At 34.1% G+C, this 16,896-nt stretch overlaps 1 protein-coding gene across 12 annotated transcripts in view; it reads right to left on the bottom strand.

Moving 5' to 3' along the window:
- Positions 1 to 16,896, bottom strand: part of LOC108754112 (coiled-coil domain-containing protein AGAP005037) — a 105,344-nt gene that overhangs the window by 34,360 nt on the left and 54,088 nt on the right. For 9 of the 12 annotated variants that reach the window (XM_018496176.1, XM_018496181.1, XM_018496174.1 and 6 more), the window contains exons 4-7: positions 11,380 to 11,533; positions 8,259 to 8,387; positions 4,149 to 4,320; positions 2,651 to 2,791 (exon numbers count right to left, since the gene is read on the bottom strand). In XM_018496176.1, coding sequence (XP_018351678.1) covers positions 2,651 to 2,791; positions 4,149 to 4,320; positions 8,259 to 8,387; positions 11,380 to 11,533 — 596 coding nt within the window. The remainder of the gene's footprint in view (positions 1 to 2,650; positions 2,792 to 4,148; positions 4,321 to 8,258; positions 8,388 to 11,379; positions 11,534 to 16,896) is intronic. The other 3 variants (XM_018496173.1, XM_018496180.1, XM_018496179.1) reach the window with 3 other exon arrangements.

Raw genomic sequence — 16,896 nt, 5'->3', positions numbered from 1 at the left:
TACATATATATATGTGTGTATTCTTTGAGGCACATTAATTATTTACATATATAGTACACACGCACACATACATACATCTTACTTTTTTGAGTAATAGAGAGCGTAATTATTTTGCAAATGTAGAACGTTCTGAAAAATATGGGCATCATAAACTGACATGTACAGTATGTAGCATGCATTAACAATCATTTTATTATTAGTTTCTTTTGTAATTAGTTATAAAGTAAAATTTTAATTAAAAGAGTTATATAAAGATTAATTGAAAAATTATTTTATTTGCGTTACTTATATTGACTTATATTTTCATGTAAAATTCAAATTAAATTAGTAATTGTAAATATTAAATAACGTTCTAATTAAAATAAAACTCAATTTAAAAAAATTAATTGAAGAGTCGTCAGAGAGTTAATTTATATTCCCATATTATCCGTGACATACTACATAGGATACTATTTGTCGTTTGTGTAATACCATATAAAGTCTATTCTGAATTCTACAATAGACGGAAAAAGCTATTTTGTTTTTCTTCCAATATTATTGCTACAATTAATCTTTACAAAAAACATATTATTTAAGACCTAATTTAGCGATTTTAGTGGTTTACGAAAATATCAGTATTATACAAACGATATCTCCATGTATATTTGAGAAGTGGAAAGATATAAATTTGTAAAGTTATTTTTTTTTAATCGTAGAAGAATCATAATCGCATGTTAAATGTAATAAGATTGAAACCTTTTTGTGCACAGTAATATAAATTTTTAATATTTAATTATCAACTTAAACAAAATAAAGTGTTTACACCAATTATATAATGAATTAATTTAAAAATTCTATTCAATATATCATAATTTATACAAATATTTGGCCTATTATAAAAATGTGATTTATACGATAAAAGTAGTGATAGTGAATTCAATAGTCGCTTCCGCTTTTCAAGTACATATTCATTAGAATCGTGCCACTGATCGATCTACCTTTGCCTCAAGAGATAACTTAATGAAATTGGTAGTGGCAACTCTTTCTTTCTCTCTCTTTCATGATCACTAAATTAAGATATCCTACTTTACAACATGCACTTGCAGACAATTCGTTATGGACAGAGTTCCCGCTTTGCGTGGAGAAGGAAATAGTAGTGTTCAAAAGGGAACACTACTATTTCCTTCTCCACGCAAAGCGGGAACACGTACTTCTCGTTCGAGAGAAATCGTAATGAAATTCCTATAAATTACTCAACTTGGTAAAAAAAAAAAAACAATGAAAGTTTTACAGATAGAAATCGTTAGCGTTCAGATCCGATCGGACAAGCTGACATTTCACGAATGCGGATGTTATATTTGTGTAACGATCGAGTTAATTCTAGAATAGCAAATTTTCCTATAGTTCTGTAGACGAGATTGAAAAGTTTCCATATCGAAACAGCTCGATTTGATAAACGCAAAACCATAAAATCCGCGAAATATGTAAGCGTAAAATTTATGAATGTTTTTCGTTAGGCAAAAGGTGAGAACGTATGAAGAATATAAAAGAAAGGGAACACATAAAGAATAAAAACGAATAATTAATTTACATGACGCTACTGTTCCCTATAAATGTAGCAATGGATCATGGAGCGGTCAATATTGCAGTTTAATAGCAAAACTTTGAATAGTAATTTAATGGCTGGAAATATTTCATTTTTCCGCGAAATGAGTTACGTGAAAATATTTTATTGATTGATGGACATTTCTTTAAACAAAATATTTGATATAAATATAAACGCAATATAAATATTAATATATAAATATTAATAAACTGTAAATGAAAATAAAACATAATTAAAATATAAATGCATGTATTATCAGCTGGATTATGTCATCTAAAAAAGAATATAATTAATAATAATACTATATTTATAAATGAGTAAAATTAAAAAAAAAAAGACATTACCCTTTTATGACAAATCTTTAACTATCGACACAAATTTTGCAAATTTCTCATATGAAGAAAATTCATTAATATTAAAAGATTTATAAAAAAATTATTTTATATACAACATCATTTTACATTCTATCAAGTCACGATACTAAAAAATTGTTAGACTTGATTGATCCGCTGTGATAAAAATTTTGAGAACCTTTTGTTATGTTTTAATAACAATAGAACGACAATATCGAATATATCCATCCTTGTTTTTTTTCCATTGATAAATCCAGATACTGAACAAATAGAGCTGAAGAATCATTGAATTTTCTTTTTGAACCAACTAACACAATTGCTTGAAAAGTTTCTAGCTATGTTTGTAAAAATTGCATAAGTTCATTTGCGAGATCAAGAAAGATTTTTGCCAATAAGAGTCTTGGATTCACCAGCATTCCACTTTCAGGAGGTAGTTCGCTCGAAACGATGCTCATGCAACTCGTATTCATTCGCAAACAGCCAGCCAGCTAGCTAGCTAACTAGTCAGCCAAAGCCGGTCGTGGCACGATTCTCGGATGGTTTCAATTCTTTCTCCTGCTCCCTCTCTCTTTTCTCTCATTTCTCTCTCTCTCTCTCTCTCTCTCTCTCTCTTTCTCTCTTTATTTTCATTTCCTTTTTATTCTGCGCAGGCAGGCCTCTACGCAAGACAAACACGCAAGCGACAGAGTGTGCGTGACGTGGGGTGCAGTACCGAGTAGCGTCGTAGCCCTGTCCGCCGGGCAAGGGTGGCGGCGCCCCCGGAGGAAACGGGGATCGCGGGGGACCAGACGGCGGACGCCCCGGTGGTTTCACGCCGTAAAGGCTGTACGATTCCTCCAACAGCTCCGTATCGCTGCACCACCCACAACAGACATACACATCCGCGCTATCAGACATCCGTGTGGAGGAGGTCACAGTGCGAAGACCAGCGTCAGTGGGGACTAGAGGGTGGGTTTCAGTCATTCGGGATGGGTGAGACCGGAAACAACATTTTCCTAGGAAACAGGTTGCGAACTAGAAAGACGGGCCGGATCGGGGTTTCCGGATAAGTGGAGTTTTATTCAAACGGATTGTACAGAGTCGCTGTATTTACACGGATAGATGTGCTGGATCTCTTATTAAAGAAGCTATATGTAACAAATTAGTTCGTGCATTTATGCCCAGTCAATAATTTTTTGTCGAGGCAAAAAATACATTGTCGGCATTGGACCATCGTGCGGCGCAATAACATTATATAACCGGTTATTTAATAAATTCAATCAGTTCTGGGGTATTTCAGCAGAGAGAAAATAAATGTATATCTATTCTGCGTAAAATGAAATATTGACGCTAATACATAAAATGAATGAAATGAATTTCCATGTAATGAAGTAGTTTACGTTCTATATATCGTCGCATTCAAATAGTTACTCTTCTCCTATTAAACTTTATATGTACAGTAATATAAACCAGATTTTTTACATTGTCCTTTCGATAATAAATTCATCCGTTTATTTTTTTCAAATTAATTTAATTTTAAAAGTTCAATCAACAGCGCAGCATAAAAATTTAAGTGTATCACAATTTTATCGAATTTGATTTCCAGTCAGTGTATAATTAAATAAAAAGTGAAATTTTTCTATCATTTGCATTTTTAGAATTTAATTATCGAAGATCTTTAAGTTTTTAAATCGTTCATCTGTTAGGAATTCCCGATGTAATTTTAATGAATGAGGACTAATTGTCAGAGAAATTTGCAGGTAAAGAAATCGTGGAAGTTTGGGATCTCATCTCTTTGTTCCGAGACATAAAAAATTTCGTTAATTATAGCCGTTACAGAAATTTAATACTGACCAATTTAATACTAAAAGACAGTGATTAATTACTTATTTCAAATATTTAAATGCACTCAACACACACAAAGAATCAAGTTACATTAATTGGAATGGTGGAAAATGGACAAATTAGAGTTTTTTCTGATTAAATCCATTAGAATTCTAGTCTAGATAACCAGAATTATAATGATCAGAATTCTGATTGATGTAGTCAAAATATGTTAGTTCGTTCATTTTAATCACAAATTTTTCTCAGTGCAACGATATTTTTAATTCTCAATGTAAGTAATTAATCGTTACCTTTCAGTGTTCAATTTCTATAAGGAAGTCATATCACACTGTGCCTTTTCGACATTACAAATGCGAGTCGCTTTTACTGCGCGAGATTCTGATTACCTGGCTTCTTCGTCGATGACAGGCGTAACAGTCCCCGAGTATTGCGAATAATACGGATCTTCGTAGCTGCTGCCGGCGCTGTAAGGTCCGGGTGGATATCTTCCGCTTCCGGAACCAACGCCGCCGCCGCGCTCGGGGCTGCTCATGTATCCGCTTTCCCCATGTAGCCGATCTGCAGAGATTTAGTGATTCATGTATTAGTGAAGACCAACGTGGAGAGCACCATCAACGTTTTCTTTTTGCAACTGCGTTGCATTTTTGCATTGGACTGCTTGGAGAATAATAATCCGTTATTATGTAAACAGAGAGATTTATGTTCGTTTCTGTCAATGTAAATTTAGTTTTAATCTCGGTCTATTTAATTTATTTTTTATCCTTTTCTAATTCTCAGAAGTAAAAAAAGATAAAAAATAAATTAAACCGAGATTAAAATTAATCTACACTGATAGAAGTGGACATTCTAATGATATTCACGTGATGTCATTAGAAATTGAACAATAACAATTAACCTTAGAACGCTATCAATATTGAATGATACAGATTGCTCTTGATACGTAAATTTTATATGCAAGGAACTATACTGTTTTGAATTAATGTAACATAAGATTTTCATATATTTCATTTCACTTTTGACAAAATATTTAGACCTTTATATACAAACACAAATAATTTAATTATTAACTTAAAGGGAAAGGAAGAATAAATATACTATTAAATTCAATCTTGAAATGATATGAAGTATAAATCCAACGTCTTCTCAACACATCAATAAATTAATTATATAATAACACAAAATTGCTTAAAAATTTAAATCTATTACTTTAACTTATCGCGCTCTTTGTTAGAAAAACAAACTGAATTTTTAAAAGCATATCCCCGCTTGACAGATTGAACCTCCTCATGACTAAATTTTTCGAACATCAAAATCTTTAAATCGAATATAGATTAGTCAATTAGTCGCGATCACAATTTTTTATCTCAATATGTGATAGCCAATTAGATCATATCCTTCCATGATAAATCTCTGATTTTCTAAGACTATTCATGACCACCGAAGGCGTAACTTAACGTTCAATGACTTTGTTCACTTATACATAAAATTTACATACGATAGCATTCCAGAGTTAAACAAGTGGGAAAGATATCAAAAGTAAAATATTATTTCTTAAACAATAATCAATCAAAAAACCAAACATATGTCTTAATAAACGACTACAGTCAACAAATGATTGGTAAACAAAACAAAATCAGCAGTTATTTGATTAAAACTCGATGATAAAGAATTCATACGCTTGTTCTACTTGTTCTACAATGTTCCTTGTGTTTTTCAAGAGAATTTTTTTTATGATTGTTATCATCTATTTGTGGCTCGATACCTCCGTCGAGTATGAGTTTCATGGTGCGCGAAATGTGCAAATGAAATTACAATCAGGAAACTGTATCTCGACGAGGGAACGTCATTTATATCAGTCATTATGATGTGGAGAGGATAAGAAAAAAGATCTTTCACGATCGTGCTTCTTACGGGAGGGCATACAGCTACAGTTCTCGAGTGACAGAGGGAGCGGATGAAAAATGAGATGAAAGAGATGCTGCTTTTCGGACATGATGATATCACACAGCGTTGTACAAGGGAAATGACATACGTAGGATGTTTCTAGATGTTCATGAGGGATTTAGCTTTAGTGTTGGGAATATGTAAAATCACGTAATTTTGTAATGGCTCTACAATACGTAAAATCGCGTAATTTTGTAATGGCTCTGCACTTTCTACGTATCTTATGTTATATATTATATAACCATTAATTAATTTAATTACGAACAAAATTACTAACGATAATATGGTTTAATATTATGATAATGTAATTTCCTTTTGCGTTTATATTTGCATTAAATTAAAACACTTCAAGATTTGGTCATCGTACATTAAATAAAATAAAGAAATTAAATTATTAGACGCTAAATATTTTTACAAATTATGATTGACAAAAAATAAAAGGCGAATAAAAGTGAATAATTCATTATATAAAATTTTAACTTTTTCAAATCAATTTTCGAGGTAGTTTTACAATATTTAAGAAAGTTTTAGTTTTCCTTCCTCGCGCGACATGTCAACGGCATAAATTTCACGCAAATTCAAAACATTTCGATTCCATTCATATTTATTCCCAACACTATTTCCACGGTCTCGAGGTCGTTTAATTAAAACTTGACTCGACTCGATTTGGTTAATCGCTACTGCCAATTTCATAATTTTTCTGCGTTCCAAACAACCAACCATTTCTATGGTTCAGTTTCTCCTTATTAAAAATACGCCACATTTGCTACATTTTTTGTCACATCTGTTACACTTGAAATTTATTAGTCCTTTGCTCATAGTTTGTACCATTATGCTTCGCCCAACGGCTTTCTTCCGTAAAAAATATAAAAAGATTTCTTGTTCACGATGTACACGTTTATTAATTTCGGACAGACGAAGATTAGCTTGCGATCTTAAAAGGACTTATGTATATCAAGTCTGCCGAGATTTATCTACCGCTTGGATTATCACCGCTGTAGAAACAACGATAAATAACGTTATTATTTTTCGCGGGCAGCTTCTGCATTATAATTGAATTCTACATATTTCATTTCATATACGCAACCGATTGTGCCGTACAAAATTTACAAGGCTTACGGTATCTCTCTTTGTATCAGAATAAATGACATAAAAATTGTTAATTGGAAACCGTATAAAAAGTGAGCGGTATGAATTGCTAAAAATGTTTTATACAATTTATATTTACGAGTATATATAAAAAAAAGATTTTTTGCAGTGTTTTAAAATATTTATTAATATCCTTATCAAATTGACGGTCAATTTCATTATTATATTATTTTAACTTCTATTTATAATTGTTTTTAAGTCTGACATCTTAAATAATTGGCGCGCAATTCATATATGAATAACTAGAAAATGTATTAATTTAAGACTTATATATAAAATATTATTAAATACTAAGATCTAGCCTCAACTATATTTAGCACTTTTTTAATTGTGCCTTTTTAGTAATTTAGTTGTAAGCATGTGATTTGAGCTGTAAGTTATGTATTTACTAGAACACTGTTAATAGAATTGAGAAGTAACTCGTTACTTGTAACAAAATTACAATTAGAATTACTTTTTTTCAGTAGCTATAACTCAATTTCGTTTCTTTCTCTCCATCTATAACTGTAACTTAACTTATATACATTTTAACTAGTAACTAATTTAATACTTAATATTAAATATAAATAGTTACTTTATATAAAACTTATTCCTCAAACAAATGTCTAAAATAAAATGCTTAGTCAATAATAATTCTTTATGATTAAAATACATTTTTGTCCTTGATAAAAAATAATCTGTAAATATTTATATTAAGAATTAAATTAAGAGCCTTCTAGTGAAGACAATTTAATATTAATTCTATAATTTATAATAATTAATACTTCAATTTATAATTTACTTTGATTCCAAATGTATATATTATTTTATTATGTCTAATATATTATGTAAGTAAATATAAGTGAAATAATTCAATAATATTAGAAATGTATAAGATTCTTGTATTTAAGATGAAAATATAACCTGACCTAACAAAAAACTAAATGAAAAGAAATAATTTATTACTTTTTAAGTAATTACAATTTACAAATATAACAAGTAATTAGTTAATAAGAATTTTTTAAGAGAAAAAAACTATAATATTGTAACTCGTTACTTTTACGAAGTAACTTTCTCAATCCTGGTTATTAGTAATATTAGTAATCAGCAGTCTACTTGGTAATATACAATACTTCATGGACGATTTTAAGTAGAAATATTTCTTGTATCGTATATATATGTATTTCGTCGTATACATAATTCATTCAACGGACATTTTACTTTTGTTAAAACACACATACATTTACAGTCGCTTTTGTTGCAGTGTAGCTCAAAGAAGGTGTTATAGCTTGGCACGTGAGCTTCAGACATCAAGGATCAGTCCGAGACATCCGTAAAGCGTGTTATTGGCGATCGTCCCGCGATCGCGGCCCGTCGCGGAAGGATCGAGCTGTGTCTGACGAATGTTTAAGGATACTACTGACCTGGTATACTATAGAGGGAGACCGAGCTGTCTCTAGAGAAGCGCGCCGAGCCCCCGAGGCTTCCAAGGGGACTCTTACCACACTGGTAGCTGCGAAGCGGCTTGGCCGGCGGCACCCCGCCAACACCTCCTATCCAACCATCCAAAAAACCAAACAAAAACCAATGTACCCAGGTGCTCCGATGTACGTATCTCCTGTTTCACCGCCACCCTCCGCTAAGCCGTTCGACGTTCAGTGCACATGCAGAAGTGAACAAGACCGGAGTACCGTGATCCGCGCGGCAGTCGGACCATTTTTCTCACCGCGGATTTCGTGTGCCACATCCAATTGAAATTCACATAGCGTGTCTACACAGACGTTCGATACTTCCGAAACGTGAATACAACCGACTCGAGTAGGGCCGCGATAACATTCCTAAGTAGCGATTGCGCGCGATTTGTGACAAGGGAGACTGGAAAGCTTTCGAGTGAAAAAGCGCGATGGTAGAATTTGTATAGTTTACGTTTCTTACAAGGGGACCTCACAAAATGTCAAATTTTGATTTTAATGAAATTTTGTATACATATATAGGTTACATAAATAGATGAATATTCAATCGCGAATAGATGAAAATATCAATCGCGGCTAATAAATACTTTTAAGAAATGAAATCATCTCTTATACATGAAGCGGATTCTAACTTCTTTTTATTCTATCTCAAAAAGTGTTCAAGGTATCAAAAAATGTTTATAAGATGTAACAAAAAAAGTTATATAGCGGAATATATAAGAGGTGATTTCCTTAATCTTCCTAATATCATTAGCTTCTGGTATTTTCTAAATTTATTTATTTATGTAACCTACGTGCACAAAGTCTCATTAAAATTAGAATTTGATACCTCGCGAAGCTTCCTTGTTAGAAATGTTTCGACGATCGTCACGCAGGTTTGCACTACGAGTTTAAATATAATCGCGCGATTACGAACGTCGTCGAAATTTTGACGTAACACAGCTTGTCGACTTTTACATGCACTTCTCGACCACGTCACGATAATCGTAGCGTCAAGAGAAATGTCTTCTTTAGAAAATGCTTCCGTTTAACCTTTTTTTTCTTGGCTGACAGCATTTAGCAGACGTTCGCGTGTTTTACTATACAAAATAGATCTGCCTCGTCATAGTTGATGATTAATCACGATCGATCTGCGTCTGGGCGCAACGATTGGGCTATTCACGCGTCCTAAATTCGTTTCTCTCGGTATCTCCGTGTAAAACGTTTCTCTCGACAACAAGGAGAACGCTCGTGGCAGCCAGAAATGAGGCCATCCTTTCCCCTTGGACTAGCAGGTAGCCTGTTAAGTGTTTTTGAGTAGTTCTCGAATAGCGCTCGGCCAAACGCCGACGGTCGTAACGATCTCCGTTGTACGATTAAGAATCGAAACGACCTTGCAACCGTCGATCGGAAGTATGAAGAATGAAGAGTGCGATTGCGAGTATGTGTGCGGATATATGCGCTTAAGCTCAAAGCACGAGGTACGCGTTTGAAAAAATTGGTCGAGTTTCAGGAAGATTTCAAGAGAAAAGTCCGCTAAATTGTGAACAATCGTTAATCGTTTTCTCGTTCTCATCAATCTTTCTTTGTCAGCCAATTAAATCGCGAAGATAACAATCTTGAAATACAATTTGAAATACCAGAGCTTGTAATATAGCAAGTGAATTTTGATTTCACCTGGAATAACATTTACTGTCATTTACATACATTACAGTTTTCAAAGGCAAAAAATTGAAGAGCAATTGTTATATAAATTCAAATAAATATAACTGTATCTATAATATTATTGACAATGTATGTAATTTAATTTAAAGAAATGATAACTAGTTAACTTAACTATTGGTTGTATTAAAATGTAAAAGTTATTCCAGATTATAAAGCCGAGTGAATATATAATATAATCCTCACCAATATCTTAGTTTTCTGTTACTTATATATATATAATTATATGATTATACTGTAAATTGCATGAACTAATTGCAGTCACTCAATCGATTGAACAGTTGCTTCGACCAATTTTCAGCAAAACGATAAAAGATTCATATTTCTTTATATATCGCGTACAGATATTGGAATCATCGACGAACAATTTAAGCGTTGTTGCAAAGGCGACCAGAATTTTACAATGTCCATATAAAATCTGTCTTGTACTCGAATAAAATGTAACTTTATCAAATAATAAGAAGAAAAAAAAACATTTACTGATATCTAGCTTTTCAATCCTTGTAATTCCTTCTCAGTGAAGAAAAATCCTTTTAAAGAAGTCGAATTCGAATTCTTACTCCAATTAGCTGAATTTTTCATGAATTTTGCAAAATCTTTTTATTTTACAATTTTCAAAGTAGGGCACAATACATATTACGCTTGCGTCTCATCGATTTCTCAAAATCAGAGAAAATTTTGGGATTCTAGATTCGTAATGTTGTTTGCAGAAGACTTCTGGTCACCTTAGATAGAGTATTTGAGGGAATGCGAAATTACGCGGGGCGTGGTATAATATGTTTGCATAGATCTCATGAGAAGGAATAGTGTACTACGACAGAGAACATCGGTGCAGGCGTGAAGGAAATGCACAGGCGCATGAAGCGGTAAATTCCCATTGAGAGCGGCCCAAAGTTGTCGCTCTGTAATCTCTTCAAAAATACGTGCAACATCTTGCTCATTACTAACAGCTCCATCGCGAATATATAATTCAAAGGGGAATATATATTCTACAAATTAAATTAATTTCTGTCTAATTCCGTATACAATCATTAATTGCAACAGTTAATTATAATCTGTTTAGAGTAAAGCTGTAAAGTAATTAAACATTATTCCAATTAAGTTATAAATTTTCAAGTGCTCACTTCAAATTTGACGCGAGGAATTTTCTGGTTTACAATCGACAATAAATGTCACGTGTTGTATAAACGGCACAGTAGTGTCAGGAATTTAGCAAAAATATGATATTTCGAGCTTTGTTGGGCCGCTCGTTTGATGAATCGTGTCGATAGGGTCTCGAGAGCAAAACTCGTGTTTATACACAACGCGCGTGCACGATGACACGCACGTGGAAACGAGAAAAAGAAAATCGAAAATGCGGACATTCGTATACCTGGTGTGGTGAGAGTCTTGGGCTGCGTCGGGGTCGCGCTTGGACCGACGCTCGACGCCGCCGGGCTGTACGCCCTTAGAAGAGGGCCACCGCGAGGCAGGGTGCTGCTTCCGCCCACATAGTATCCGCTGCCGGACGTCGAGTTCTTGGCCGTCTGCAATCAGAAAGGTACTTGTCAGAAAGTATAATTTGGGTCACGCGCCAGTAATTCGAAGGCCGAGGAATCGCGGTTATTTTTCACGCCGATCAAGACTAGCAATGAACCTAATTGACGTATGGCGTAACAAATGTCGGACTCTGTCGATTAAAGGGCGATATGGTAATTGTGGTAACCACGGCAAGCACGTACTAATTGCGTGGAGTTGCGAGACTTTCCTTATAATTAATTGCCGATTCTCGTTTAGGTATTATAACATTTGCAAACAAATTCTTCAACGAGATTGTTCGGGATTGTTATCTTGTCGAGATAGTCTTGTCCATGTACAAGCGTCTTCCGACTGTCGCTTTCGCAACTGATTTTAAGACTCGGCGTTGTTAACGTTCGCGCTTTCCACCGCGAATTTCCAACACGGTTTTTATGATCGTTTTAACGCACACTATCCATATATGTGTTATCTTCACACGTACGAATTTTGATGTATGACGGTTTTAACTTGAACATTAAACAATTTATGTTAAAACATTTCAAATGTCCCAAACAGCCCACTTAAATTTTCATGTTAGACGTAGAATGAATATATTAGAAAGTAGCATAAATATTATGTAAAAAATTAACATAAAAACGTAACACTGACACAATTTGTAGGGAAAATAATATCTCTTCATTAAAATTAACATTTATGTGTTAAATTAACACATTTTATTCATTTATCTTAATATTTACGTTTTAAAATACATTATTTTTATATTATTTGATCTTATTCAGAAATTATGTTATTCCAACACTAAGAAATATATTGAATAACAATTTAACATAGAATAATAAAATATTACAATCACGTTATGCTAAAATAACACCCGGATATTTAAAAAATTCAACAAAGACTGAGTAAACTAGTTTTAACACAAATATTATAAATTTAAATGAAAAGAATGATAACAAAATTCGTTATACATGCTTTTATCTTTTCGAGTAAAATATACAATATTTTTAAATGCAAAATCGACGATGCAGAGCCTTGAATCTTTCTGTTTAGCTCCGAAATGCTCGATACGCTTCGAAATATTTATACGCGCAATAAAGCGTTTGTAATTCCGCTCCCGCTTGCAACATGGAATGCCTAAGTTATTCGCCGTATCATCCCGTTTGTTTCGCGCTGCTTGTCTCGCCAACTTTCCACGAAAGATTCACTTTCCCATATCGATCACACAGACTGCATGACACATACAGAATATACGATTAGCGATCCCGCATAAGGTTTTAAAACGGTTAATAAAATGAAGCTGTTTCTCTCGCATATTACAATCAAATTGGCGTGACGAAACGTAGTCAATAAATTCTTTAACGCGACCGCAATTTATTCATCTTGCCAGTGTATTAAATTGTTGAAAAAAACCGCAGAGTGTAAAAATATCTCAAAATCTTTATTTCGAAAGTAAAAAGAATTTACATAATTGTAAATATATTTCCTCATATCCGCACTTCTTCATATTTCTTCATTATGTGCAATTGTCAGACCGACAATTTTTCTTTGTTTTCGTTATCTCGTTTATATCGAAAATCGATCATGACAAATACAGTAGTTACATTGCGAAAAAATTCTGATTGAAAATAAACGAACCAGTAGATTCTGATCATATCAATCAGAATTCTAGTCGAGATAATCAGATGTCCAATTACGTGACCGGAATTTTGTTTAATATAATCTGGTTCGTATATTTTCAATCAAATGTTTTTCTCGGTGAACTACATTTTCTAACACAACCGCGATTTACATCGCTATTATGTTGTATTAAATTGTTCAAAAAAATTGGAGAATGCATATGTAGCAGACTACGTGACACATAGGGAACATATTTATGATTAGCGATCCCGCATAAGGCAACCGTTCTAAAACGGTTAATAAAATGAACCTGTTTCTCTTGCATATTATGTCGGAGTTAGCGTGGCGAAACGTAATTTATAAATTTTTGAACATGACCGCGTTTATACTATTCTTACGATTGTATTAAATTGTTGTTGAAAACACCGGAAAAAACACATTATTCCACATAAAACCTTTCCATTTTAGAAGTAAAAAACATGACGTAATCGTAAGTATACGTCTTCATATCCGCATTTCTTTATATTTCTTCATTATTTGCAATTGTTGGACAATTTTTCTTTATTTTCGTTATCCCGCTTGTATTAGAAATCGATCGTGACGCGCGGTAGCCATAAAATTCTCTAACACAACAAATTTATAGATATTTATACCACAGTCTACGAAAATATTGGTATATCACAGTCAAAAGTATTATTAACTATTATTTTATCTGAAAAATTGATTTATGCGTATTTTGCTAAATTATCCTTCGTTTCAAGAACTCTTTAAATTTTATAATGTCGGTAATGAATAGGGAAGAATACAAGTAAATTCCACATAATCGAAAAAGATATAAACGCTTAATACTTTTAGCCAAGATATTATTTTACCTCTATTTCGCAAACAAAAAGCATCCATTGTAAATATATTTCTTCATATCTACATTTCTTCATATTTCTTCATTATATATATCTGCAATTGTCGGCAATTTTTCTTTGTTTTCGTTATGCTGCCTGTATCAGAAATCGATCGTGACAAACGCGGTGGTAAATACAATGGGAAATAAGTGTGAATAGGTCTGATATACAGATATACATCAGGCAAAGAAGAAACGATCGGGCACGCATTCCAATACGGACATTCTGATATGGGCGTTCGATCCGTAGGAACTGTAGGCAATCTCCAGCTCCGTAGTCTATTCTCATTCGTATCGAGATGAAAATTACATGTCGAGCCCAATGACGAAAATGGACTGCTTTAACCTGCGGCCGCCACGAAAAGTCCCTCCCTCTTACCGATTCTTACTCGCGCGCTAGCACTCGGCCGATTCACATCGATTTCGCTTTAGTCGTTGTTTACCGTCGCCGCGAGTTCAGCTAGCCGCCTCACTCGCCGGGTGAATCGCCTGGAAGAAATAGAAGTCTATCGGACATAGGAGAGAATTGAATTGAGAATTTAATTAATGGGGAGTGGTTTTCCAAGGAACGATTGTATCTAAAAATCTACAAAAAAAAAACACAGGAAAGTTGAAAAGAAAGGAGAGAAAGACTCTAAAAGAACTACATTTTTCTCTCCAAAGGAGATTATTTAGTTTTGAGGCGAGACTCACGTGCGACCCTTCTTTTTGGCAAACGAGAAACAGCTCGGCAACAAGATGAAAGGAAAATAACAACTTGTTGGCCAGGCGTTAATCATACATCGAATAAAAGAAAAGAAAAAACGACAAATATTCTTCCACTCCTTTTATACGTCTACAAAGAGGGTGAGAAGATGTACAAGAAAAAGTCTACGGCTGCTGCAGAGTCTTTTTCACTAGACTTTTAATTATAAAGATCATCAAGTAAGGACCGAGAGATATCTGTCGAGACCGTGTGAAAGAAAAGAAGACCATGAGTCTTGTGCTTTTAGCCAAAGGTGTCGCACATCGAGCAAAGAGGATATAGGCAATGAGATCTCTTTTGGTTTCTCGACAATCGGGTCGAGTGTACTAAGAAGAAAGTATACACGACAACGAGTTTAGTTTCTTGCTCGTGTCGTCAAGCGCAAACAAAAAGAAAAATCCAGAGACGAAGTCTGTATTGAGGGACAGAAAATCCGCGTGTCGTTGTTCTGATCGAGAAAAGTGTCACTTGGCGAGTGACAAGTGAGATAAGGTCACGAAAGGTTGCGAAAAAGGTCACGAAAAAGAGTTTGCGAAGCAGAGGGACCAATTGTAAAAAATCGACAAGGGCAAGCTGTGAAGAAAGATCGACGAACGGGGCGGAGATGCTAGGTAGTTTTCTACGGTTTGAACAGAAAGACGGTAGACGAGAGGACGAGGGAAATTGCAGCGTCGCATGTTCCCTCTTCAGCGGCTGAAAAAGGGATACCGACAGGCAAGATTGGCAAGAAGAGTCGAGAGGACAACGTTGGGAGACAATTCTCTTTTCGTGATCGCGATCAGATAGTCGCGGGATAAGATTAAAGGGAGAAAAGGCCAGAGTGGGCCAAGGAAACGAAAAGAGAGAGAAAGAGGAATCTCTCTCTCTCTCTCTCTCTCTCTCTCTCTCTCTTTAGAGTAAAGATACGAAGAAGGAGAAGAAGCAACAGCCGTAAGAAGCAAACAGCGAACTTTCGCTGCGAAGCAATTGGAGAAATAGCAACTAGATGCAACGAGGACGATGATCAGATAAAAATGAAGAAATTCGTGACGAACTTCGGGAGTCTCCCTTCCATGTCCTTGATTCTTCTGAGCTTACTCGTTGTGGCGGTTTCGAAAACATCGACCGAACTTGTCGGCGCCGAGAGAAATCTCGGCGGTACGCCGATGCACAGCGTACAATTAACGCAAAAGGGCTACATTCAGGTGAGAATCGCGTATAATTCATAAGGAAAGCCGGATTTTCAGCCCCTTCTGTTTGACTTACATTAAAAGCACGAGACAATCTCGTTTAATCCTTAGCAAATTATTATTTCTCACACCATGCGAATTAATAGGAAGATTAAGTAGGTATATTTCGTTTTTAACTTCATCTAAGTTTAACTTCAGCTAGTTTAACAGGAATAAAAAAATGTTTATTACTTGAAGGAATTTATAGAGATTCGTCGAAAATATCGAAAAGGACGATATCGTCAAAGTGTGTAAAAATTTAACTAACTATAAATCTGAACGTAATTTTATTATTACGATAATATTGTCGCATGTCTTGGTAATCGAATTGGTAAGACGCGGAATATGGAAGGTCCGAATCTTGGCTGAGGTAATAGTTTTCGCAATAAGTTCTTTACAGGTTTTAAGATGCTGGTAGCATAAAATCGACGATCCAATTTAATTTTGGAGAATTATTATTATTTTAGTTTAATGTTACAAATCTGAAAGTAATCAGTCATGTTTCTGATAATTATGTAGAACGTTCAAGTTAATTGCTAAAATGTCAAAACTTTTTGCAGCATTGTTTATCATACTTGAAATTTTTATGTAATCATTTAGATGCACCAACAAAATTATTTTCAGATCTGTATCTGGCTACATTTTTAAATACTCCTCCAAAATTCTTTCTGTTTATCTTTGAAGAATCTCCATAAATTTCTTTACCCAATAAAAATTCTTTGATTCATCAGACCAGCTAATTAGATGCAGTTGAGGACGAAATACCTAATTTTCATATTATTTCTCATTCATAAGAAATAATTTAGATAACTCATGATTATAATCGTGAACAGATTTGAAAAATTATGTGATTAGGCTATATCGCAACGCGTTGTGTTTAATTCGATATAGGTCAAGAATATA

Source organism: Trachymyrmex septentrionalis, unplaced genomic scaffold, assembly GCF_001594115.1.
Source record: "Trachymyrmex septentrionalis isolate Tsep2-gDNA-1 unplaced genomic scaffold, Tsep1.0 scaffold76, whole genome shotgun sequence".
Classification (NCBI taxonomy): Eukaryota; Metazoa; Arthropoda; class Insecta; order Hymenoptera; family Formicidae; genus Trachymyrmex; species Trachymyrmex septentrionalis.
The sequence above is the reverse complement of the archived record's forward strand: the minus strand, read 5'-3'. Positions and strand labels throughout refer to the sequence as shown.